The following is a 25113-nucleotide window of genomic DNA, read 5'->3' on the forward strand; positions in this document are numbered from 1 at the left end:
TTCCATATGACTGCTGCATTAAGGAGGCCACAGACCCTTTAAAACCAACAGTTTCTTGGTTCCTGCAGTGAATGCAGAATGGGTCCTGGATGGCGCTTCTGGTGACAGATGGTTACTATGTTCACAGTGAACCCCACTGACCAGTGCAGATTCCAAGGATTCCAGGGAAGGCAGGTTCTCCCTGAATTCCCACCAGGAGGGAGTCCCCAAGCTTAAGCTTCCACCAGAGGGAACAGAGGACGTCCTTGGGGAGCCTCCCTCCCATAACCCGGAGTCATATTAACAGCCACTCCTTCATTGCAACATCTACCCACGTGGCCCACACTCCCTCACTCTAAGGGCCCTGCCTCCACAGGGGCCCAGCCAGGTGGTTCAGGTGAGGTGCTGGAATGGGGATGTTGCCTTCCTCCCAGGCCAGGCCAGGCCAGGCCAGGCCAGCAGCAACTGCCCTGAGTACTGTATCCAGGATGGGGACAATGCAGAGAAATCTAGAAAATGTAGAGAATGCTGACTGGGCCAGGGAAGCAGCTGGCAGTAGCCCAAAGCAGACCTTTCTTTTTTTCTTTCTTTCTTTTTTAATATATTTTTATTGATTTTTTACAGAGAGGAAGGGAGAGAGATAGAGAGTTAGAAACATCGATGAGAGAGAAACATCGATCAGCTGCCTCCTGCACACCTCCTACTGGGGATGTGCCCGCAACCCAGGTACATGCCCTTGACCGGAATCGAACCTGGGACCTTTCAGTTCGCAGGCGGACGCTTTATCCACTGAGCCAAACCGGTTCTGGCCCAAAGCAGACCTTTCAGGTGAGATTTTAGCCAATCAGAAAAAGGAGTGTACTCTGACAACTCTGTTGCTAGCAAAGAAGCCTGTGTGAAGAGGCCTGTGAGACCTGGGAATCCCCAGGCCTGACTCAGCCTCCTCTGCACAGCCTAGAGGAGAGCAGAACTGAGTGCACGGTCCAGAACAGAAATGATGGAATTTCCCTCCTACAACAGGAGGGAGGTGATGGGTCAGAGGCCTCTGTTAATTCTGAGGGACCCTGAGGTGGGGGCTTAGGGCACTGAGGCACCTTCAAGTTCCGTCTCTATTCTTCCTTGTCCCCCAGCCCCATTCCAGGTCTGAGTTGGATGTTTCTCCCTTATGCTTCCACCCTGACTCTGGAGTGACCCTGACCCTGACCCACCACTGCTGGTTGGAGCCCAGGGCCGATCCCTTGGCTCAGGGGCTCCAGAGAGATGCACCCAACAGAGAAATCGGAACCAGCTCACAGCCTCCACATGCCACTAATGCCACCTCTTGTCACTGCCTCCTCTCTGCTTCTTTTACCTGGTGAACTCCTTATGTTCTGCTTTCAGATCCTGTTCTCAAATTTAAAAGAACCTAAAATGTAAGAGAGAGAGAGAGAGAGAGAGAGAGAGAGAGAGAGAGAGATCCTTATTGTCTTGTTTATTAATGTTTGCCGGGCATCGTCTTAATTGCTCTATAACCATTCAGTATTCCCCCTCGGCCTGGGCGAGAGGAGCCTGAGGAATAATACATTTATTAAAAACCACATCAGTAGTTCTGCCTGTGGGGTTTGATGCTCACGGGCTGCACAGCATGAGCTGTGAGTGTGAACACCTGCTCCCTCAGTCACACGGTGCAGGCCCCAGGGTGCTTCTCCACGTCTTTGCTCTCTGGCTGGAGCTACAGGTGCCTGTGTCCTGTTGATGTGAATGTTTGTGGTTGTGCCTTTGAGACATCAGATGGACCAGGGAGGACTGAAGCAGCCGAAGAGATTAGAAGAGAAAAATCAACCTCAATGTAGAACCCCCCTCAGAATATCCCTGCAGAAGTGAGGGAGCAGGGGTATTTATTCTCATCTTTCCTTAGCTTTCAGATACTCCCACGGCCATTAAACCCCAGCACTTGTGGCCGGCCCCAATGGCAGGCTGAGAAAATCCTCACATGGAGAGTTTTAAGAGCTTGCAATAGGCTGCATCAAACAAACAAACAAACAAGAAAAAGAAAAATCATCTCAACTTTCAAAGACTTGCATTCAAAGAGCACAAATGCAGTAGATTCTCGCATAAGGAAGACCCACTGGCCAGCAGGGGTGCCTATATTTTGTGTGTGATTTTCCCAACAGCTACACACGCAGCAGAACACTTTGCAGTATTAGAGCAGTCATATTGCTGTGAGTGTGTGTGTATGAAGGTGTAGATGTAAAATGCATGAAACATGATCCACATTTTCCAAAGAGAAGCCTGAGGCTACAAGAGGTTAAGTAACTTGTCTCATAAAGTGCATTCGAGGTAGAGCTGCAGCTCAAAACCATTCCTCTCAGGGCTCTGCTCTTCCCACCAAGGCTTCAGGCTCCTGGAGTGTTTAAGATAATAGAAGGGAGCATCTCCTGACAATGATTTTCTCTCCCTGATACATGATCCCCACTTATTTCCCCTCCTAAAAATCTCAAGTGTAAGAACCATAGGTTTTAACTGAATATCACAAAGATGTCCACTCTTGAATCACCTTTCTCTCTTGGTTCTTTAAACCCCTAAGGCATTCACCTTCTATAACTGAGAGAAAGTCTTCATATGTTCATCCAGGCACTGGCTAAGGAACCTCCATAGAAAGCATCTGCCCGGAGACAGATGAGGTGGGTCAGCTCCAGTGCTGATTGGCTCCTTTCCTGGGGACTCTCCAGTCTGACCTTGTGTGGCTGCTCTCACAGGTTTCTATTCTCTGAAGTGTCTGCATCAGCCATCAGGTGGAGCCGGGCTCACTCCCTTACTTCTTCCTTTGTTCTCCATTATGTCTGGGAAGCCGGCTCTGTGGCCCCCCAGAGGCCCCTGGACAGCAGCTGTGATGGTGTGGCTGGTGGCTCTGAGTGTCCCAGTGGCTGAGGGCAGAGACTCTCCACGTGAGTGCAGGGCAGCTGCCCCACCGCCAGCCCTGGATGGGCTCTGAGGGACCCTTGGCTGGGGCGTGGGGGGGCTATGACCTGAGAATAGTCTGTGATCAGCATTTCCCCTTTGGGAAAGGGAGCTGCTATGTTCTCATGTCCGCCTTCTGGTGACAAGGCGAGGACATGGCCATCTCAGGGGCTCCAGCCTGGGGATGTCACAGTGGGAGGGCGGAGATGGCCACTGCCAGTGACAGGAAAATGGTTATTTTTGAAGATAGAATGTTTCCAAAGAGGAGACAGCAGGACTTGTACCCCAAACCTTGTCTGATTAAAGACTAAGGGGCTCTGGTTGGGGAACCGTGTGAGGCAGGTCTGTGGTGTCAGGTTTGGGGGAAAGGGCTCCCCATCCCTGAGTCTGAGCGGAGGGCTGGCAGCAAACCCTGGCATCCGGGCAGCTGACCTGGTGCCACAGGCAGGGGCTCAGCTTCCTTCCAGGGACTTGGGGTCACGCAGTGAGGGGGTGGGATGGGTCTTGAGTTGATGGTGGAGGGAACTGAGGAGAAAGGGAAAGTGAAGAGGGGATGACATGCTGAGAAGACATTTATTTCAGACAGGATTCTGTCTTCATGTAAACTCTGTCAGTCTTCCTACCACCCCTAGTGTAGGCGTCCTGGTCTTTCTACACAATTGCCTTTATGCTATGGGTGCTCTGGGCAACTGCCCAGCTGGCGGTTGGCACAGTCCCCCTGGGATGGAGCTGATCTAACTCGGAAGCCTGTGCCCTTTCCATGATGAGCTCCCTTTCTGGGGTTGGGAGGTGGGTCCCTGGGACAGCACTGTTGGGGGGAAGGTCTGTGCCAGGAGGAGGGGCGAGAGCGAGCCCGTGGGGCGAGGACGCTGGTTCCGGGCTTTCTGTCATTGCTCCCTGGACTCTCTGGCCTGTGGTCACTGGTCTCTGAGGTTCCGGGTTCCCTGGGAAATGTGACCTCAGGGGAGGGCGTCCTGACCGCTCTGAGGCGGGGCCTGGATGTGAGATCCCCGACCACCCACCCAGCTGGTGTCAGGCTCAGGCGGGATCCAGGCCCAGGTCGTCCCGGAGACTGTCTCCTCTGTGCCCTCCCTACACGCGGGCAGTTCCCACGGCCATGCCGGGGCGGGCTGGGAGGGGGGCGGCAGGAAGCGAGGCCCAGTGGGGCTGCAGGTCTGTCCCTGAGGAAGGTGTCAGGCCCTGGTCCTGGGCCGAGGCCTGACAGGCGGCTCCCCGCAGGGGACTTCGTGCACCAGTATAAGTTCCTCTGCTATTTCACCAACGGGACGCAGCGCGTGCGGGCTGTGCAGAGCTACATCTACAACCGGGAGGAGGACGTGCGCTTCGACAGCGACGTGGGGGAGTACCGCGCGCTGACCCCGCTGGGGCGGCCGGACGCCGAGTACTGGAACAGCCAGAAGGACCTCCTGGAGCAGACACGGGCCTCTGTGGACACGGTGTGCAGACACAACTACCCGATGGATGAGGCCATGACCTTGCACCTGCGAGGTGAGCGCCCCGCCGGCCCCCTCGGCCGGGCCCAGTCTTCCTGCCCTGGGAGTGGCGGCTTCTGGGGCCCGAGCTCCAGCCACTGAAGGGACAGGGGGTCCAGCGGAGGAGGGCGGATGGGGGTCTGGACTGGGGAGACCATGAACAGGAATGAGGGGAGAGGAGGAGAAAGGGCAGGAATGAGGGGAGAGGGGGAGAAAGGGCAGGAATGAGGGGGGAGAGGGGGAGAAAGGGCAGGAATGGGGGGGGAGAGGGGGGAGAAAGGGCAGGAATGGGGGGGGAGAGGGGGAGAAAAGGCAGGAATGAGGGGGAGAGGGGGAGAAAGGGCAGGAATGAGAGGGGAGAGGGGCAGGAAGGGCAGAAATGAGGGGGAAGGAGGAGGCTGAGGGCGGAAATGAGTGGTGGAGTGGGATGGAGGGCGGAAATGAGGGATGGAGATGGGGACCGAGGGCGGAAATGAGGGGGGTTAGGGGGATGGAGTGCGGGAATGAGGGGGAGAGGGGCAAGAGAGGGACTGAGTGTGAGAATGAGGGGACCCAGCTTGGGAATGATGGGGGAACACAGGAGTATGGGCGGGGGAGCAGGGAGGACTTGGCCAGACTGGGCACGGCACCAGCACAGATCCCTCAGTCTGCCCAGGTCATCAGGAGCCCAGTAGGGATGTGGAGTGGGTTCAGGCGTCTGCTCCTCCTTCCACCCATTCTGCACCTCTTGCCTCACACTCAGGTGTGCTTGCCTCCCTGTCCCTCACTTTGCAGAAACTACCCCCATGTCCCTGTGCACCATGTCCCCATGTCCCTGTGCTCCCTGTCCCTGTGCCCTGTGACCCAGTGTCCCATGTCCCCATGTCCCTGTGCCCCATGTCCCCATGTCCCTGTGCCCCATGTCCCCTTCTTGTGCTTTCTGTCCCCACATCCTGTGTCCCATGTCTCTGTGTCCCCTTGTCCCCGTGCCCTGTGCCCTGTGCCCCTGTGCCCCATGTCCTCACATCCTGTGTCCCATGTCCCTGTGCCCCATGTCCCCTTGTCTCTGTGCTCCATGTCCCTGTGCCCTGTGTCCCTGTGCCCCGTGTCCCCGTGTCCCTGTGCCCTGTGTCCCTGTGCTCCGTGTCTCTGTGCCCCTCGTCTCCTGTCTCCACGCTGTTGTGAGCTTGTAGCTGGACCACCTCCAGCTTAACCTGTGGGATTTGGAGCTCCACACTGCTCCAAGGCTCTGCACACATGTGCAATATATCACAGCCGTGAAGGAGTATTTTGACTCTTTTTTAAAAATTCTTTATTGCTTAAAATATTATTTAAGTCTCCTTTTCCCCCCCATTGACCTCTCCTCGGCTGCCCCTACCCCCAGCACTGTCTCCCCACACACCCCTCCCAACGTGTCCATTGGTTATGCTCATGTGCATGCATACAAGTCCTTTGGTTAATCTCTTACCCCTTCACCCCCCACCTTCCCTCATAGGTTGGACAGTCTGTTCCATGCTTCTATGACTCTGGTGCTATTTTTGTTCATCAGTTTATGTTGTTCATTATGAATCACAAATGAGTGAGATCATGTGGTATTTTTCCTTCATTGACTGGCTTATTTCACTTAGCATAATGCTCTCCAGTTCCATCCATGCCGTTGCAAATGGTAAGAGTTCCTTCTTTTTTACAGCAGCATAGTATTCCATCGTGTAGATGTACCACTGTTTTCTAATCCACTCATCTACTGATGTGCACTTAGGCTGTTTCTAGATCTTAGCTATGGTGAATTGTGCTGCTATGAACATATGGGTGCACATATCCTTTCTAATTGGTGTTTCTGGTTTCTTGGGATATATTCCTAGAAGTGGGATCACAGGGTCAAATGGGAGTTCCATTTTTAGTTTTTTGAGGAAACTCCATACTGTTTTCCGTAGTGGCTGCACCAGTCTGCATTCCCACCACACTGCACGAGTGTTCCTTTTTCTCTGCATCCTCACCAGCACTTGTCATTTGTTGATTTGTTGATGATAGCCATTCTGACAGGTATGAGATGGTACCTCATTGTTGTTTTGATTTGCATCTCTCAGATGATTAGTGACTTTGAGCATGTTTTCATATGTCTCTTGGCTTTCTGACTGTCCTCTTTCAAAAAGTGTCTATTTAGGTCTGTTGCCCATTTTTTAAATTGGATTTTTTTTATCTTCCTTTTGTTAAGTTGTTTGAGGTCCCTATAAATTTTGGTGATTAAACCCTTATCGGTGATAACATTGGCAAATATGTTCTCCCATGCAGTGGGCTTTCTTATTGTTTTGTTGATGGTTTCTTTTGCTGTGCAGAAGCTTTTTATTGTTTTGCCTCTTTGGTGTCAAATTTTTATTAATCTCAATTCTGTTCTGTAAATGTCTGTCGCTAATCCTGCACCTCTTTTAGCAGCGACTGTCAGTTATGTTTCTGGGCTGCTACCTACACATTCCCTGGCGCAGTGAGCTCACTCAGCCTTTCTGAGATTAATGAGTAAATTCTCAGCTGCCACCCACTGAGGCTCAGTAAAAACACAGAAGGGCAAGTAGAGCTTTAAAACTGACTTTATTAATTATTTTGTGCTATTTTGCTTAATGCAGTAAACTCTTCTTGACTCGGATCTTAATTAAGAATTTGTGAATACAAAGTCTGAGGAAAAAAGTGTTTGCAAAAGCAAAAACAACGCTTCAGTGGTTCGTAAGGCAGAATTTATTTTTTAATTTTTTTTTAATATATATATATTTTATTTTTCACAGAGAGCAAGAGAGAGGGATAGAGAGTTAGAAACATCCATGAGAGAGAAACATTGATCAGCTGCCTCCTGCACGGCCCCTACTGGGTATGTGCCCGCAACCAAGGTACATGCCCTTGGCCGGAATCGAACCCGGGACCCTTCAGTCCGCAGGCTGACGCTTTATCCACTGAGCCAAACCGGCTAGGGCGGTAAGGCAGAATTTAATCTCTTAGGAAGCTCAGCAAATGGCACAATAGAGCTGAAGTTTTGAAGTAAATAAAGTGATGCTATTAAATGATTGAACAAAATTTTTTTTCAGGTTCCTTTTTTAAAAATATATTTTATTGATTTTTTACAGAGGGAAGGGAGAGAGATAGTTAGAAACATTGATGAGAGAGAAACATCGATCAGCTGCCTCCTGCACACTCCCTACTGGGGATGTGCCCGCAACCCAGGTACATGCCCTTGACCGGAATCAAACCTGGGACCTTTCAGTCCACAGGCCGATGCTCTATCCACTGAGCCAAACCAGCCATGGCTCAGGTTTTTCTTTTGATTTAGACCCTGCCTCCCTCCCCCAAGAATCACCGTCAGTTCAGGAGCAGATATTGTGAATGTTAATTATAGCCATTTAACGAGCATCTATTTCTTGACAATCACCTTACCAAACACCCTCTGTTTAATGCTATTTAATTTCACAACTACTTGTGTGCTAGGAGCTAGCATGACACTTTAATAAACTAATATTGGTATATGATAAACACTTGAATTAATTAGCCCATTGATCACTACACAGCAGTCACTGTGTTCTGTATTGCAGGTGTGTACTACATGTGTATCATGGGAGCACAGCCTCATGAAAGCAGTTATGACCAGGAGCAGCAAAATGAGTCTGTTCTTGCCTATTTTCAATGTTGGTGGGGATGGAGAGTTCACTAGTGAATCCCTAGTCTGGCCCCAGTGTTATCTGCACATGTTCACATTCACATAACTTTTGCTGACTTTACACTCTCTCGCCTTCTGACCCACATCCTAATGCCACCAAGTGCTTATATTTTTGCTATCTCAGGTCTATTTTAATAAAAATTATTCTGACATTTTTCTTTTGAACTCATGCCCTGGTTTTTGACTCCCAGTCTGTCAAACTGACAGATTTTATGAATCCAGCTAGCTGACCATGCTTCTAGTCCCCAGGAAGGAGAAGAGTCTCAGTGAACCTGGCTGGTGTGGCTCAGTGGTTGAGTGTTTTTCCATGCACGGGAAGGTCTTGGGTTTGATTCCTGGTCAGAGCACAGGCTCAGGTTGTGGGTTCGATCCCTGATCAGGGTGCATGCAGGAGGCAATGATCAATGTTTCTCTCTTTCTCTCTCTTTCTCCATTCCTTTCTCTCTCTCTTTAAAACAAATCAATGAAAACACATTTAAAATGCACACATGTACTATGTAGTACATAGTTTCACGCTATAAGGGAGATGCAGTAAAATGGCTGGAGAGATAAAGGATAAGATGCATAAATAGGGAGGGAGAGTCTGTAGTATTTGAGCACAGATGGCTATCTGAGAAGGTAAAGGAATTGAGACATGGGCAAGAATGATACTTATCAGTGTTACTTGTTTTCAAGGTTCTATTTTCCTGCAAACATTTTATAAACTTTCAAAATAACATTTATTTTACTAAATTGCAATTTCTATAAGAGGAGGGACCGTATTCTGTTATCTTTCTATTCCTAGTGCTTATGGAATTTATATTTGTTGAATGAATGAATAAATGAATCAGTAAATGGAAAAAACATAGGTGGCATAGATGATGTGGACATGAGGTTTATTATTTAATAATATACAATTTAATGGGAGTTTGCCACAGAATGGCATCTGGGCTGGGTTAGGCTAACAGCTGAGAGGGGTTTGTTGATGGATGACATGTGAGAAGTGCTCCTATCCTTAAATCCTGTCAGTGTTTCCCGCTGAGAATGGTAGGGAAGAGCCAGTTTGAGAGCATTGCTTCGGAGGAGGATGTGATGGTCACTGCTGTCCTGCTCTGTTGGACATAGAACTGTCTGTAATGTTCCTAATTCTCAGTCCGTGTTACTGTTCATGGAGCCGTGACCAGTGCTGATGGTCCCCCAGGAGACTCAAACTGATGTGTTTTCTCCACTGTGAGGAGCTGCGGGACCAACAGGAAACAGGGTCACTGCCCTGGTGTGAGTCCCTAGAGCTGATCCCCAGGGTCACCATCAACAGGTGGAGGGGAAAGAAGTCCGTGTTTATCATCTGCATTTAAAAACATTGTGAATAGTGGCCTCTATAACCTAGCAATTTAAACATTTCAAGGGCTTCATTTTTATAAATTGGTATCAATAGAATAACTCCTATTAAATGATTGTGGTTAGGTCTTGACTCTGAAAAGTTAACTGACTCATGTGTTTACTTGAGCTAATCAAGTGGCCCAGCTCGGGCCCTCATTCTGGGCTCGGAATCCAGGGATCTTTCCTGCTGGTTCCACCTCCTAGGCATCCACTGGGGAGACTTGCCTGTGCCCCCACATCTCACTCCGTCTTTTCCTCTCTGTTTCCCCTCCCCTCCCAGTGGAGCCCACAGTGACCATCTCCCCGGCCAGGACAGAGGCCCTGAACCACCACAACATGCTGGTCTGCTCGGTGACGGATTTCTATCCAGCCCACATCAAAGTCCGCTGGTTCCGGAACGACCAGGAGGAGACAGCCGGTGTCGTGTCCACCCCCCTGATTAGGAACGGGGACTGGACCTACCAGATCCTCGTGATGCTGGAAATGACCCCCCAGCGAGGAGACGTCTACACCTGCCGCGTGGAGCACCCCAGCCTCCAGAGCCCCATCACAGTGGAGTGGCGTAAGGGGCCGTTTCTTTCCTGCACCCTGGTCCCCACCGACAGAGGGCAAACAGCGTCCCCTGGCCGTCCCATGGCATCCCTATCCGTGATGTCACTGCTGAGTGGACATCACAAGATGCTAGGCCTTCTTGTTCCGTGGCAGGAGCATCAAAAGATTCCTGATCTCATGGTGTTTCCAGACACTAGGGAGGTCACTCTACATCACAGCCAGAACCCAGCCTGAGGGCTCTGAGGGCTGACTGTGGCAGCTGGTGTCAGGGCTCGGGGTCCAAGGTTAGGATGTGTGTGAAGGAGCAGGACCCACTCCCCCTGTCACCACCCACAATATCCAAGGGTTTGCTGACTGGTCTCCCCTGGGGTGGAGGCTTCCAAAGGATCCCTGTGGGTTTGGGACAGAAGCTGACACCCAGGCTCTGCTCCCCAGGGGCACAGTCTGGATCCGCCCAGAGCAAGATGCTGAGTGGCATCGGGGGCTTCGTGCTGGGGCTGATCTTCCTGGGCCTGGGCCTTGTCATCCGTCACAGGAAACAGAAGGGTAAGCAACTGGGGAAACGGGAGGATGGGCTGTGCCCGGGACCCTCTGTTGATGGGCTGTGCCCGGGGCCCTCTGTTGAGGGAGCCTCTGCTTCTAGATCTAACTCTCCTCCTGACCTGGAAGGCAGGCAGCCGGGCTGGTGGTGGGAGGAGACAGACAGCTGGGCCAGGCTTCGGACTGGATTTTACTGGTTGAAAGGCAGCCCTGCCACAGGCGTGACTGTGACGAGTGTCCTGGGGCTGAGAGCTCATCACTGTCTCGCTGGCCCCTTTCCAAAAGCTGCTTCTTTAAGAAGGTCAGCGCATTGGCTTCCCTTCCTTCTAGTGACAGGTCCATTCATATGGGGGATTGTAGTTTAGGGGTAAGGCCTTGTGGCTGATGGGTAGGGGGGAAATAGATTTCCAAATAAGTTGCTTATCTCATTTCCTGTGGGCGGGAGAGGGACTGGCTGTTTGCGTGGTGAGACCTTTCTCTGTGTAAAGTCCTTTTGTAGGATCTCATGGACCACCGCCCAGGTACTGTCTCTGCTCTGATTTACTGGGGAGGGGAGGATGGAGGTGGTGCTAGGACAGGAAAAAGAGGGAGGGGCAAGATGAGTGTTCCTGGTCACAAAAGTCACGGTTCCTGGCCTATTCCCTGACAGGGGATCAAGAATTCGGGGAGGAAGCTCTGGGCTTGTTATACAGAACCAGCATTTAACTTTGGTGGATCTTTCTGTGAAAAGTGGAGCCAGAGTCACGTCTTGGGTGGTAGGCACAGGGATGATGCTCATTTTGTGCCACATGCTGGTGGCTCCTGCCTGTGGGCATTTATAAGTGACTCCTAGTGGTAGACAGAGGGTTGGTTTAATTAAGTTTGCTAAAAAGACTGAAATGCCCATATCCCCCAAGGATAACAGTTGTCAGCTGTCCTCCCCCCCACCTCCTGCATGTCTGCGTGAGGCTGAAGTGCGTGTCCTCTTCAGCTGATTTCACACCAACACTGATACTGGCGGATGTGATGACCATATGTGGCGACCTCAGCTTTACCTGATGCTGCAGGGCCCCGAGAGGAGGGGACAGGGTACGTCCCAGGTGCCGGGTGCTGATCACTCTCTCTTCTACAGGGCTCCTGCGCTGACTCCTGATTGTACTTTGACTGGGATCGGCTGTGTTTCTTCTGAAATGCCTGCTTGTTGTCCTCGCGCAGAATTCCCAGCTGCCTGTGAGCCTGCTCCCTCTGAGGTCAGAGTCCTAGTGACTCTGATGCAGTCAAACAGGCATCTCCTGAGACCCCTCCTCCCCGCCTCAGGCTATGGCTGTGCCCTTGGAGTCTGTCCTATGGGCTCCAGCTGAGTCAACTCAAGGCCCCCAAGGCATTTTTCTTTTGTTCCGCGCACCCCCTCCCCCCCACCCCACCTCACTGTCTTTACCTGACTCCAGAGCTTTTGTCATAATTAAACATGTTACCTGTATCCTGAGCCTTCTTAACTGGGTGGAGGCAGGAAGCCACTGCAGAATGAAAGGAACATGTTTTGCTCCTTGAGGGAGACTAGAGCATCTTGGGGTGCTGTGATAAACGTGGGCAGAGGGAACAATTCAATCATCCCCCTTCCTGGCTCTTTAATATTGATGCTCAGTGCAGTGGCCTTAGGATATGCAGGCCTCTCTTCCAGCCTGGTGGGTAGAGTGTACGTCAGCATGGAGGACTTACCTGGGCCCAGGTACAGTGGCCCCTTGGGTCTCAAAGAACCAGACTGATGTCTTGGCAAGTCACATTGATCAACGTCAATTTTTTTTTTTTGATGATGACAAAATTCTTTTATTAGCAGACTAGACACCCGGTGCATGAATTCGTGCACGGGTGGGGTCCCTTGGTCTGGCCAGCAATCAGGGCCGATTGGGGCCATCTCCCCCAGTCCTTATCTGGGTGATCAGGGCAGGCTGGCAAGGGAAGGGACAGTGGCAGGTTGGCTGGCTGTGGTAGAGCCATGACCACCAGGGGGCAGCTCCTGAATTGAGTGGTCAGTGTGTGTCATAGCGAGCAGTCCTTCAGTTGCTTATGCTTTTATATATATAAACAGAGTCAACCAATTAGAAATTGGTGATGAATGAATGAACATATTTTCAGGCCTGTACATTTCTTGTAGTTATCTTCAGTGGTAGTTTAAAGAATCATTTAAAATAGCACTTTCTTATCCAAAGCACTAATTATAAAGAATATATGCACCCCCACGTTCATTGCAGCATTATTTACAATAGTCAAGGTATGGAAGCCACCCAAGTGCCCATCAATAAACAAATGGATAAAAAAGTTGTGGTACATATAAACAATGGATTATTACTTGGCCATAAAAAAATAAAGAAATGTTACCATCTGTGACAGCATGGATGGACCTAGAGGGTATTGTGCTAAGTCAAATAAGTCAGACAAAGACAAATACTATATCATTTCACTTATATGTGGGATCTGAAGAACAAAGTAAATGGATAAATAAAATAGAAATAGACTCATAGATACAGAGACCCAGCTGGTGATTGCCAGAGAGTTGGGGTTGGGGGGACTGGGTGAAAAAGGTGAAGGGATTAAGTAGTACAGATTGGGCCCTGGCTGGTTTGGCTCAGTTGATAGAGCATTGGCCTGTGGACTGAAAGGTCCAGGGTTTGATTCCGGCCAATGGCACATACCCGGGTTGTGGGCTCGATCCCCAGTAGTGGGTGAGCAGAAGGCAGCTGATCAATGATTCTCTCTCATCATTGATGTTTCTCTCTCTCCCTCTCCCTTTCTCTCTGAAATCAACAAAAACATATATTTAATAATAATAAAAAAGAAATACAGATTGGTAGTCACAAAATAGTCACAGGGTTGTAAAGTATAGCATAGTCAATATTATTGTATTAACTATGTATAGTGCCAAGTGGGTACCTGAAATATCACTGGGACCACTTTGTACATTTTTATTTTGGGAAAATTATAACCAGCAATAAAAGTAATATTCCAAATGATTGAAATCCAACTGAAGTTTAGTTTGTTCATGTTACAAGGAAGCCTGGGGTTAAGCTGATTTCAGAAGAGACTGAATCCAGGTATTCAATGAGGTCTTCGTCTCTTCTCTTTCTGTTATAACTCTATCTGGGCACCTTTCTCTCTTTTCCTGTATCTCTCTTTGTTCCTGTATATTTTTTCAGTGTGTCTCTCTGCATCTTTTTCTGTCTGTCTCTGTATCCCTGTGTCTCTCGCTCTTTCATTGCATCTCTGTCTCTATTTCTAGCTACACCTCTGTCACTACTTACCTGCATCTCTTGATCTCTCTGTGTTTCTTTTTGCAGCTCTAATTTTTGCATTTCTCTTATCACCACACAAATTATCTTTGTTTCTGTGTCCACAATTTTAGGAAAGATTCTGGTTGACTGCGCCTTAGTAACATGCACACCTCTCAAAAACACCATCATGTACATGGATGCAGACAGCCTTACATTCACCCCCTTTAGTAAGAACATGGACTGGACCTTCCAGATCCTTGGTGATGCTGTAATGACTGCCCAGTGTGAAGGTGCCTACACCCACCATGTGCAGCACTCTAGCCTCCAACCCCATCACCGTGGAGTGGCATAGGAGACAGTTTGTTTCTGTTGACCCCACAAGATGAATGGCAGTTTCCTCTGCTTCTCAGGTGCATTGCTGGAAGTGCTGACTCACACTCATCTCACCTCTTATCTCCTGCCTAGTCACCTGATGGCACTGCTGAGCTAAAATTCTCCAAGGATAGAGCTTTCCTTGTCCATGGATATAGTGACCTGTTGATTCCTGTTGATATTCTCTGCCCAGGTGTTACAGAGGTCCCTGCATATGGAGGCTCCCTTGACATGGGCCAGCACAGAAAGCTGGTCTCCATCTCAGTCTCTGGGTTTGTTACGGCCAGGTGGCTGAGAGCTTGTCTTTGAGGTAATGGAAGGCCTCCCCTCCTCCCTGCTCCTTCACCCACTCATTGGGCCTGAGGAGCCAATGGTTGCTCCTTCCCTTTCCTGAATGAAGTCAGAATGGAGAACAAGGCTTTTCTGGGGCCATTGTCTTCTGTACCCCAGGCTGTAATGCAGGTCACCAGACATGGGCACTGTGAAGGTGTGGGCAGATACACTCAGGAGGACTCTGCTCCCCAAGGTCATAGTCTGAATCTGCCCAGAACAAGATGCTGAGTGGTCAGAGGTTTTGTCATCTTCCTCAGGGTGGACATTGACACTTACCGAAGGAGTCAAGAAGGGGTGACACTTAGGGAAATGGGGAGCACTTGTGTGGGTGTCTAGGGAGCCCTTATTCTCTATATGTAGCACTTTGCGTTTGATGCTGCAAAGACAAGAGGCAGGGCTGGATACTGAACCTGACCCAGAGTTTAGGCAGACATTGAGATCTGACTTTTCTAGTTGAAACATAAGTCCTCTTATAAGGGTAAGTGATAGAGTATATTCTAGGGCATTCTTACGGTTCCACACTGCCACACTGGCTCCATGCTGGGAGATTCTTATTAATGACTGGATCAGAGTCTTCTTCCCTTCCAGTGACAGCTTCATAGCAACAAGTATTTTTGTTTGCACCAGATTTCATTGGGTAATATAATCTTTAACTAATAATTTAATCAAAATAACAGTACATCTTTTATAAACAAGTTTCTACAAAAAAGAGCTCAGTCTTAGTAGGCGTATATCTTGGAGAAATGTATGGTGTGCTAGAGAAAAACCTGCTGGTATTTGCCCTGTGGCTTTACCCTCCTTCACATCAGTCAATATGTCTTTCAGGGAGAGTGACAGTCATTAACATTCCATAAGCTTATGCACATTTCCCAGATTCCTCTGTGGTTCGTGTGGAATCATGTGACTAGTACCAGCCAATAGAACTTGAAAGTGGGTGCAAGCTTTGTCTACTTTGTCTTTTTCTGAAAGCCTTTGTTGAGGTGATGGTGTGTAATACATTGGAAACTCCATAAGCCGAATCCTTTGAATGTCTGTAGCACTGAGTCCTCTTTATTGAGTTAAGGCACTGAGATTAAATTTTTACTGCAGGTTAATATTTTACTGCAACATAATCTTTTCTCTGACTACTTGAGAATGTTTAACTTAAGGAACAGAGTTCATAAGTTGATAGTTGATAGGGTGAGTCAGTTGAGTTAATGGAATTTAAGAGATGATACATTAAAAAAATATTTACTACTTTGTTTCTTCCACCCCCAAAATTATGTATTCCCAGCGACTAGAACAAGTGCTTCTCATGGTGATGCTGTCCTGATCCACCTAGTCTCCTCCCTTTAGTACTGAAGGATCTATTTCCTCAGTTGCTGGCTGACCGTCCTCAGCTCTCAGCCCTCCTCCAGAGTTGCCTTAGGTGAGGATGGCTGCCTCACCCAATTTCAGCCCCCTTCCCAGGGGAACTCTCCAGTGACTGCTCAGTGTGGGGCTATCAAGGTCCTGAGCCTCACCCTAATTTGGGTCAACTCTGAAGGGCTCTTGAAGCTTCAGAACTCCCTCGAGATTTAGATGAGGACTTTTTTGGAATGAATAATAATCCAACTTCTAAAACTCTGCTTTAAATCATGAATCAGCTTACATCATCCTTTTTTCAGTTACTATTTTAATTTACATGTACTTATTTTTGTATCTTCATCTCTTAAGTATGACCTTCTTGGAAGATGAAGGTATTGACATCACTGCTCTTCCTTCCTCCTCTCTTATACGCTTCCACTTGCCAAAATGAGGTACCTGCACTTTTAAAAAATATTGTCAAAATTGAAAATATTAACATTCTTCTGTAACAATGATTGCCTTGGGGTTTGTTCATAGCTCATTAAAAAAGTTGAAGAAAAGTTAATACTATAAATATCACTTATATTGAATCTCTTTTCAGTGATGTCCTGAGTTGAATATGCTGTTTCTTATATTCCTTGTCTTCCAATTACCTTTAAAAAAAGGTCAAAGAGCCAGGCCAGCATGGCTCAGTGGTTAAGCATCAACCTATGAGCCAGGAGGTCACATTTCAATTCCTGGTCAGGGTGCATACCTGGGTTGTGGGCTTGATCCCCAGTGGGGGGCATGCAGGAAGCAGCTGATCAATGAATCTCTCTCATCATTGATCTCTCTCTCTCTCTCTCCCTCTTCTTTCCTCTCTGAAATCAATAAAAATATATTTAAAAAAATAAAAAGTCAAAGTTTATATTTAACTCACTAGGGAACTGGTGCATGAAATTCATGCATTGGGAGTTTGGGGGGGGGGGTCCCTCAGCCCAGCATGCACCCTGTTCAATCAGGGACCCCTTGGGGGATGTCTGAATCCCTGGGATCAGGCCTAAACCAGCATTCGGACATCCCTCTCACAATCTGGGACCGCTGGTTCCAACCACTCACCTGCCTGCCTGCCTGATCACCCCTAACTGCCCTCCCCTACCGACCTGATCTCGTCCCCAACTGCTCTCCCCTGCCTGCCTGATCTCGCCTCTAACTGCCCTCCCCTGCTGGCCTGATCTGACCCCCAAATGCCCTTCCCTGTTGGGGTCCAACCCTAGCAGGTCCAGGAGTTCCCAAAGGTGTGGACAGAGTAGGCGAAGAAGAAATGACACGGAGACAGAGTTCAGTTGATCAGCAGCCTAGCCTGATTCTCTAGTCAGGCTCTCCAGCCAGGTTCGGTCTTTATTGTCCTGTTACATCTGCATTTATACCAGTTGATTTTAATCCTATCCATTCTATTCCAAAGGTTAGGGCGTTTGTTATCTCCATTCCAAAGTCACTACTCTATTGTTCTGTTAAGCTACAAGGAAGTAACCGAAGGAGATTATCCTAAGTGATTGTTCATAGTTTTAGTTTAAGTGATTAATTACCTCCTGACACTTAGTTAAGGGGTTTTATTCCCTTCCTTAGTCCTGTTAATCCCTAACTCCAGGGAAAAATCCCCACCTGGGGAAACAACCATTCTTGGAGAAGTGACCTTGGTTAAAACACATAGCACTAAGAAGGGGAGCAGACATATTAAGAACAGTATGCCATATATGTTTCTTCCCTGCAGCAACTGTGTCAAGCAGCAAGGATGGACTGGCTTCCAGCAAATTCCCCCTTTTTTTATTTTTTTAAATGATAGCGTGTGTAAATCAGTGGCCAACTCTCAGATTGGGTTGTTTAAGACTCAGAAGAAGATTGACAAACAATGATAGCGAGCATAGCTATAAACATAGTGGATGGAGTGCACATGGAGCCTTGTTCCTGTAGAAGGTTGCTGGCCTCTTCAGTCAACGGATTTCAGCTGTCCTCAAGTTGGGGGTTTGGTTGTCCTTGTTGATCTGGCAGCGCTAGCAGGCGGCGTCATTGGCGACGGGCTTCCCGAAGCGTCAGCGCGTTGAAGGGTTGGATCATGGGTCCATCAGGGCCGTGCTTGATGGTGGTTTCGGTGTCCAGGGAGGAGTCAGCTGTGTCCTCTGGGTTGGCTGATATGGATGATACTGGGGAGGAGGAGGAGGAGGCGGAAATGGAGGATGGTGTGACATAAGGTCTGGAATCCACACAGGTGAGTCTGCATCCTGTGGAAATATACAAGCATATCCTCTCCCCCAGGTTAAGCCTCTCTCCATTTGACGAGGGCTTTAGGTTTAGTTAGATCAGAGTTCCAATGTCTGTACATTGGAGAATTTCCCTCAGAATCTACATTTAGTATATTAATTACAAATAGAGTATGTTGTAGAACATGATGAGGAGAGGAATATTTCAACTCATTTTCTTGTAATTTTTTAATTTGTGTTTTTAAAGTTTGGTGAGCCCTTTCTACTATTGCTTGGCCTTGAGGATAGTAGGGTATTCCTGTAGTATGTGCGATGCCAATGTAAAGCATAAGTTTTTAAAAGCTCTAGAGGTATAGACAGGCCCATTGTCTGTTGTAAGTGCCCTTGGTATCCATAGTAGGAAAAACATTGGAATAAATGTTGACTTACATCTTTAAAGGCTTCTCCTGTACGTGCAGAAGCAAGGATAACATGAAAAAAGGTATCAATACACACATGCACATAGCAAAGTTTGCCAAAAGATGGGACATGAGTAATATCCATCTGCCATAAGTCACAGGGTCTAAGTCCTCTTGGATTAACTCCAGTAGCAGGGCTAGGAAAATGAGGAGGACAATGGTCACAGTCACGCACAATACCTCGAGCAGCTTCTCTAGATATGCAATAATATAGACGGAGAGCAGAAACATTTTGATGGTGAATGGCATGAGACCGCTGGGCTTCTTCTAGAGCTGTACAAACTACTGGGCGAGTTAGTAAATCTGCCTGATAATTTCCTTCCCTTAAGGGTCCTGGTAGGCAGGAATGAGCTCTAATATGTCCAATATAGAAAGCCTTTTCTCGTTTATGAATGTAAGTTTGTAGCTGAGTTAACAAAGAGAAAATGGCTGTTCTTCCTTGTGGGAGAGAGGCAGTCTCAATATGAGGAAATAATGTAACTATATATTGAGAGTCAGTGTACAAGTTAAAGGGAACCTGTTGCAATTGTTCAAAAGCATAAATGACTGCCAAAAGCTCTGTTCTCTGGGCTGACGTCTCTAGGGTTTGTTGAACATGGGTTATTGAATCAATGATTGTTACTGCCTTACCATTAGAGGAGCCATCTGTGAATACTAAGGAGGCAGGAGGTGATAATGGCTCTTTTGAACATTTAATAGGAAATATAAACGGATGTAGGGAGAGCTTCAAGATCTCGTTCTTGATCTCACTCAAAGTCAAGGTCACTGTCCAGATCAAGTTCCAGAGATTAACCCAGAACTCTATGTTCTTTGCACACTATTATGGAACACTTTCCTACTTGCTTAGGCAGTTACTCTTCCATGTTTGTACTTGGCCTCTTTTGTAAGAGGAATCTCCTGAAAACAAGGGCACACAGAAATTTGATTTGTGGCCAAATTTGATGAAAAAGATGGGGTTCTAAAGAAATGGTGGCATGAAGACCTCCTCCCTTCTTTGTAGAATTAAGATAACTTTGATTTTATAGCTTTTGAGCTAAAATAACTTTTGTAAAGATTAAGCTCATTTAGATTTCTTTTTTTTAAGTATTTCAGCAGGATCTGCTGCAGGGGTTTTGTTGTTTGCAGACTTTTAAATTTAAACATTTTCAAGCTTTGGATACTTAAGGCTTTAGAGGTAGAACCCATTTTTCAATTATGTTGGCTTTTTATAAAGCCTGAGTTATGTACGATTTCAATAAAAGTTTGCTACCAAGAAAAAAAAAGAAATGCCATGGATTTCTTGGCACTAATTTTGTATCCTGCTACATTGCTGAATTCATTTATTAAGACTAATAATTTTTTTGATGGAGTCTTTAGGGTTCTCTATGTACAGTATCATGTCATCTGCAAATAGGGACAATTTTACTTCTTCTTTTCCAATTTGGATGCCTTTTATTTCTTCTTCTTGTCTGATCGCAAAGGTTAGTACTTCCAGTACTATGTTGAACAGGAGTGGTGAGAGGGGGCATCCCTGTCTTCTTCCTTTTTTTTAGGGGAAATGGTTTTAGTTTTTGCTCATTGAGTATGATGTTGGCTGTGGGTTTGTCATATATGGCTTTTATTATATTGAGGTATGATCCTTCTATTCCTACCTTGCTGAGAGTTTTTATCAAAAAAGGGTGTTGAATTTTGTCAAAAGCTTCTTCTGCATCAATTGATATGATTATGTGGTTTTTTTCTCTCAATTTGTTTATGTGACGTATCACGTTTATTGATTTGCGGATATTGTACCGAGGGACTATTTAAAATTAGAGAAGGTTCAACCGTTTCTGCCTCTGTTGCCAAGGTATCACGAATTAAATTCCAGAGGGAATGGGTATCAGCCGAGACCTTCTCAGATCCATGGTAGCTGTAATAATTCTTTAATTGCTCTCCTACTTTAGTCCAAGTTTCTAAATTAACAGTTCCTTCCTCAGAAAAGCCATGGACATACTTCTTGTATAAAACGTTCTGTCTGACTGGGAGTAACCTTAACTCCTCTGCTAGCAAGCATATGTGTTAAAAGATCAATACAGAGTCTTTTTTCTTTGGACTCAGTATGACCCATCTTCTCAATCTAAGTTCTGTACTATCCACCCTCTTACCTTACTTATCCTCTATAGAGGGTTCTGCAGCACCCTATGGTGCAGTCCTATCCATCCTGAGTGTGTGTGTGGGGGGGCTTGCCTAGGGGTCCCTGTTCGGGCGCCAATTGATGGGATCCAATCCCAGCAGGTCCAGGGGTTCCCAAAGGTGTGGACGGAGTTGGCAAAGAAGAAATGACATGGAGACAGAGTTCAGTTGATCAGCAACCTACCAGGTTCTCTAGTCAGGTTCTCCAGCCAGGTTTCTGTCTTTATTGTCCTGTTACATCTGCATTTATACCAGTTGATTCTAATCCTATCCATTCTATTCCAAAGGTTAGGGCATTTGTTATCTCCATTCCAAAGTCACTACTGTATTGTTCTGTTAAGCTACAAGGAAGTAACTGAAGGAGATTATCCTAAATGATTGTTCATAGTTTAAGTGATTAATTACCCTCCTGGCACTTAGTTAAGGGGCTTTATTCCCTTCCTTAGTCCTGTTAATCCCTAACTCCAGGGAAAAATCCCCACCTGGGGAAACAACCATTCTTGGAGAGGTGACCTTGGTTAAAACACATAGTGCTAAGAAGGGGAGCAAACATATTAAGAACAGTATGCCATATACGCCAGGTCCCTTGAAACATATGCTGTGCAGATGTTTCTTCCCTGCAGCAACTGTGTCAAGCAGCAAGGATGGATTGGCTTCTGGCACTCTCCTGCCAGTCTGATTGCCTCTAACTGCCTCTGCCTCGTCCCCCACCACCATGGCTTTGTCTGGAAGAAAGTTGGATGTCCGGAAGATTTAGGGTCAACCTGGTCTATTTAGCATAGATAAATATTCCCTTTTATTAGTATAGATTATATAGGATAGAATTGCTTAAATGGGGGTGAGGAAGCCTTTTTCAGCAGGAGGAGATATTCTTGGCAGACAAAAATACATAGTCCCTATATCTGGACTGATAGCCAGCCATATGCACTACACTGTCAAACTGGTCATTAAAAAATTGAACTGCTTTCTTACACCTTACACCAAACAGCCATTGCCCTTAAAACCCCTCCTCAGGCCCCACCTTATGTTCTGCCTTTGCAGTTCACCCAGATTAGGTTCTGATTGGTCGACTTCTATGCCAGTCAGTGTCAGAAGCTCTGCCTCCTAGGCAGCCATTGGCTTCTCGCAGTTCACCCAGATTAGGTTCTGACTGGTCAGTTTCTATGGCAGTCAGTGTCTGGGCCTATCTTCAGGCCTTATCAGAGAGGTGTGGCTCATCAGCAGCCCCCATGGAGGCCCAGAAGAAAGAGATGCGGGGCTGCTGCCAAGGCCCAAAGAGAAAGAGAGAGGCAACTGCTGACCAACAGCTGCCACAGAGGCTGCAGATCAGACCTTGCCTCTCACTCAGGGTCTCTCTCCAGGCCTGATCCGCAGCCCCCTCGGCAGTCAGTGCTGGGTCACCACGGCAACCCAGCACTGACTGCAGGACTGACTTACGGTGTTTAGTCAAGCCTTCAGTTGGTTGTTAGGAACTCTGGGTTTTCATATATAGGATTAGTTAATGAGAGAACTAGTATGATACACTAGGTAAAATGCTCAGTCTTATCCATGGTTTCACTTTCTGCAGTTTCAGTTACCTTCAGACAACTATGGTCTGAAAATATTAAATTGAAAATTTCAGAAATAAGCAAGTCAAAGGATATTTTGAGAGAGAGAGAAAAGTGTGAGAGACCACATTCACATAGCTCCTATTACAGTGTTTTATAATTGTTCTATTTTATTCTTTATTATTTTTAATCTCTGTGCCTAATTTATAAATTAAACTTTATCATGGTATGTATAGAAAAAAACAGTATATATAGGGTTTGGTTTCAGGCATTCACTGGGGGGTCTTGGAATATATTGCCCATGGATAAGGGGGAACTACTGTATAAGGAAAATCCTTTTTGTTTGTTTGTAGGTATTTTTTTCAGCTTTATTTAGATGTAACTGACATATAACATTGTGTAAGTTTAAGAAGTACAACATGATAATTTAATACACAACATATTGTGAAGTAATTATCACAAAGGATTGGTTAACATCTCTATCATTTCATATGATAAACATTTTTTTTGGTGTGATGAGATCATTTAATATCTACTCACTTTGCAACTTATCCTATCTAATAAAAGAGAAACATGCAAATTGACCATAACTCCAACACCCTTCCCATTGGCTAATCAGCATATCCTTATGCAAATTAACTGCCAACCAAGATGGCGGCTGGCAGCCAGTCACTGAAGTGAACAGGAGGCTTGCTTGCTCCAGTGATGGAGGAAGCCAAGGTTCCCCACCTGCTGCTGCCGGCCTCTGAGCTTGCACTCTAAGAAACAATGTTGCAAGTATAGAAGCTAAACAAACTCCAGAAACCTGCTTTCAGCCAGCAGGGCTTCAGCCAGCAGGACCACAATAGTGTTTCAATTATAGAACCCAAACAAACCCAGTACCTGCTTTCAGCAGCCAAGGTCTCAGAGCTGCAGCCGAGGTCTCAGAGCTGCAGCTGAGCCTCAGAGCTAAAGCTGGCTCTCAGCTCCAGTGGCTCTCAGCCATAGAAGGTAAATAAATCCCAGAATAAAAGAAAAAAGAAAAAAAGGAGAAGTTGGGAACTTCAGTTGCCCGCCAGCCTGAAAACGGCCCTCAGCCCCTCACCCAGTCTGGACAGGCACCCCAGTGGGGACCCCCACCCTGAAGGGGGTGTGACCAGCTGCAAACAGCCATCATTCCCTCACACAGACTGGCCAGGGACCACAGTGGGGACCCCCACCCTGAAGCAACAAGATGGCAGCTAATTTGCATACTGAAGGCGAGCGACAGTGGGAAAGGATGTCCCCTGTCCCGGGACCCAGATCTGTGACCCTGCTGCGCGGGGGGCACCGCGGGAGGCTGTCCGTGGTCCTGGGACCTGGATCCGTGACCTGGCAGGAGGGGGGCAGCGCTTGACCCTTTCCGTGGTCCCGGGACCCGGATCTGTGACCCTGCCGGGCGGGGGACCAGCACTTGAGGCTGTCCGCGGTCCTGGGACCGGGATCCGTGACTGTTCCAGGCGGGGCAGCAGCTCCCACAGGGGCGAATTGGCCAGGGTTGGGCAGGGCAGGACGCCTGGCTTCCGCCCAGCCCCAGTCACTCTGGGCAGGTGAGCAGCGCAGAGAGCCTCTGGACAGGAGTGGCAGGCCTGCGGAGGGCGGCCTGTACTCCCCACATGGCGGAGGTGACAGCTGTGAGTGCGCCAAGCAGAGCCTGCAGGCTGAGCTGAAGTAGCGCCTGCAGGCCATCAGCGCCCAGGAGTGGCTGCGCAAGATCCGCCTCCTGGCCCAGAAGGTGCAGGATCGCAGGGACAGCCACCATGGCAGGCCAGACTGACATCCTCCTGGCCGCACCACGGGGGTTTGCGGATCTGCAAAGCCAGAGGCCTCTGGTGTGCACATCCCCCCGTGGCATGCGAACATCCCCCAGCACACTGTCACCCTCCCACACCTGCAACAGTTGCAAACCAAGGCGTGCACAAGTTCCCTCCGCCTCTCCACCGCACTTCCATCAACCCGGCATGCCTAACACCCCCACAGGATGTGCACACATCCCCTCTGATGGGCTCATGTTCTTTGGAGAGTGTCTGGGTGTTCTGGGTGCTGAGGGTGGGCGCCTGTGAGATGACAGTGAGAGGGCGGAGTGGTGATGCCCTGTTCCCACGGAGGCCAGTGCAGCTACGAGAGGGGTTAATGCAGGTGCTGAGGCAGGAGCAGATGCAGACAGACACACCTGGTGGGCACAGGCGGCCCTCACTGAGGTGCCTTAGGTCAGCGTTCAAGATCAAGAACCTAGAGGCGGAGAGGAATTTCATTCTCTCAGTGAAACAGTGGGATAGTTGAGGTGACTGTAGAGGAGGAATGTGCACTTTGGGTGCCAGCACCCATGAGCAAAGGCTGCCCTGACTGAGCCTCGCTTGCTTGGGGCCTAGCGCACTCCTGCTGGGCAGCGGGTGACAGGATGTGCTTTTCCGAATTAGAGAAAACGTTGATTCTCCTGTTGACCACGAAGGTGGAAAGTGAAGTAGGGAGACATGTGGGGAGTGAGCGAGGTTCCCTGTCTGGGGGTTCCAAATCTGCTGTTGGTTTCTTTCACTGCTGACTAGAGATATACAGGGTGTCCCCCCAAAATGTATACACACTTTGAATACCTACTAATTCCAATGGTTTTAAGCATAAGAAAGAAACAACAATGGAGCTGTTATTTGTTAAAAGTGTGGACACAAACAGGTAATTGGACATTCCCTGAGGGGTCTCAGATTGGAGAGGGTGAAGGCCAGACTGAGGGGCCCCTTCCCCCCACTACCCCAGTGCACGAATTTTGTGCACCGGGCTACTAGTAGTATATAAAAATATTGTTAACTATACTATGCTTAGATTCCCAAGAACATATTCATTGCACAAGTGGAAGTTTGTACCCTTTATTTGAGAAGGATTG

General features: G+C 47.9%; 1 protein-coding gene across 1 annotated transcript; it reads left to right on the forward strand.

Moving 5' to 3' along the window:
• Positions 1 to 2724: 2724 nt before the first annotated feature.
• Positions 2725 to 12001, forward strand: LOC139012645 (boLa class II histocompatibility antigen, DQB*0101 beta chain-like). Its single transcript, XM_070418811.1, has 5 exons — positions 2725 to 2906; positions 4159 to 4428; positions 9731 to 10012; positions 10438 to 10548; positions 11654 to 12001. The coding sequence occupies exons 1-5, from the start codon at positions 2798 to 2800 to the stop codon at positions 11665 to 11667; spliced, it is 786 nt and encodes a 261-aa protein (XP_070274912.1). The 5' UTR covers positions 2725 to 2797; the 3' UTR covers positions 11668 to 12001.
• The last annotated feature ends 13112 nt before the right edge of the window (positions 12002 to 25113 follow it).

This window comes from Myotis yumanensis, unplaced genomic scaffold (genome assembly GCF_028538775.1).
Source record: "Myotis yumanensis isolate MYYU_CA2020_CCGP unplaced genomic scaffold, mMyoYum1.0.hap1 SCAF_6, whole genome shotgun sequence".
NCBI classification, from domain to species: Eukaryota; Metazoa; Chordata; class Mammalia; order Chiroptera; family Vespertilionidae; genus Myotis; species Myotis yumanensis.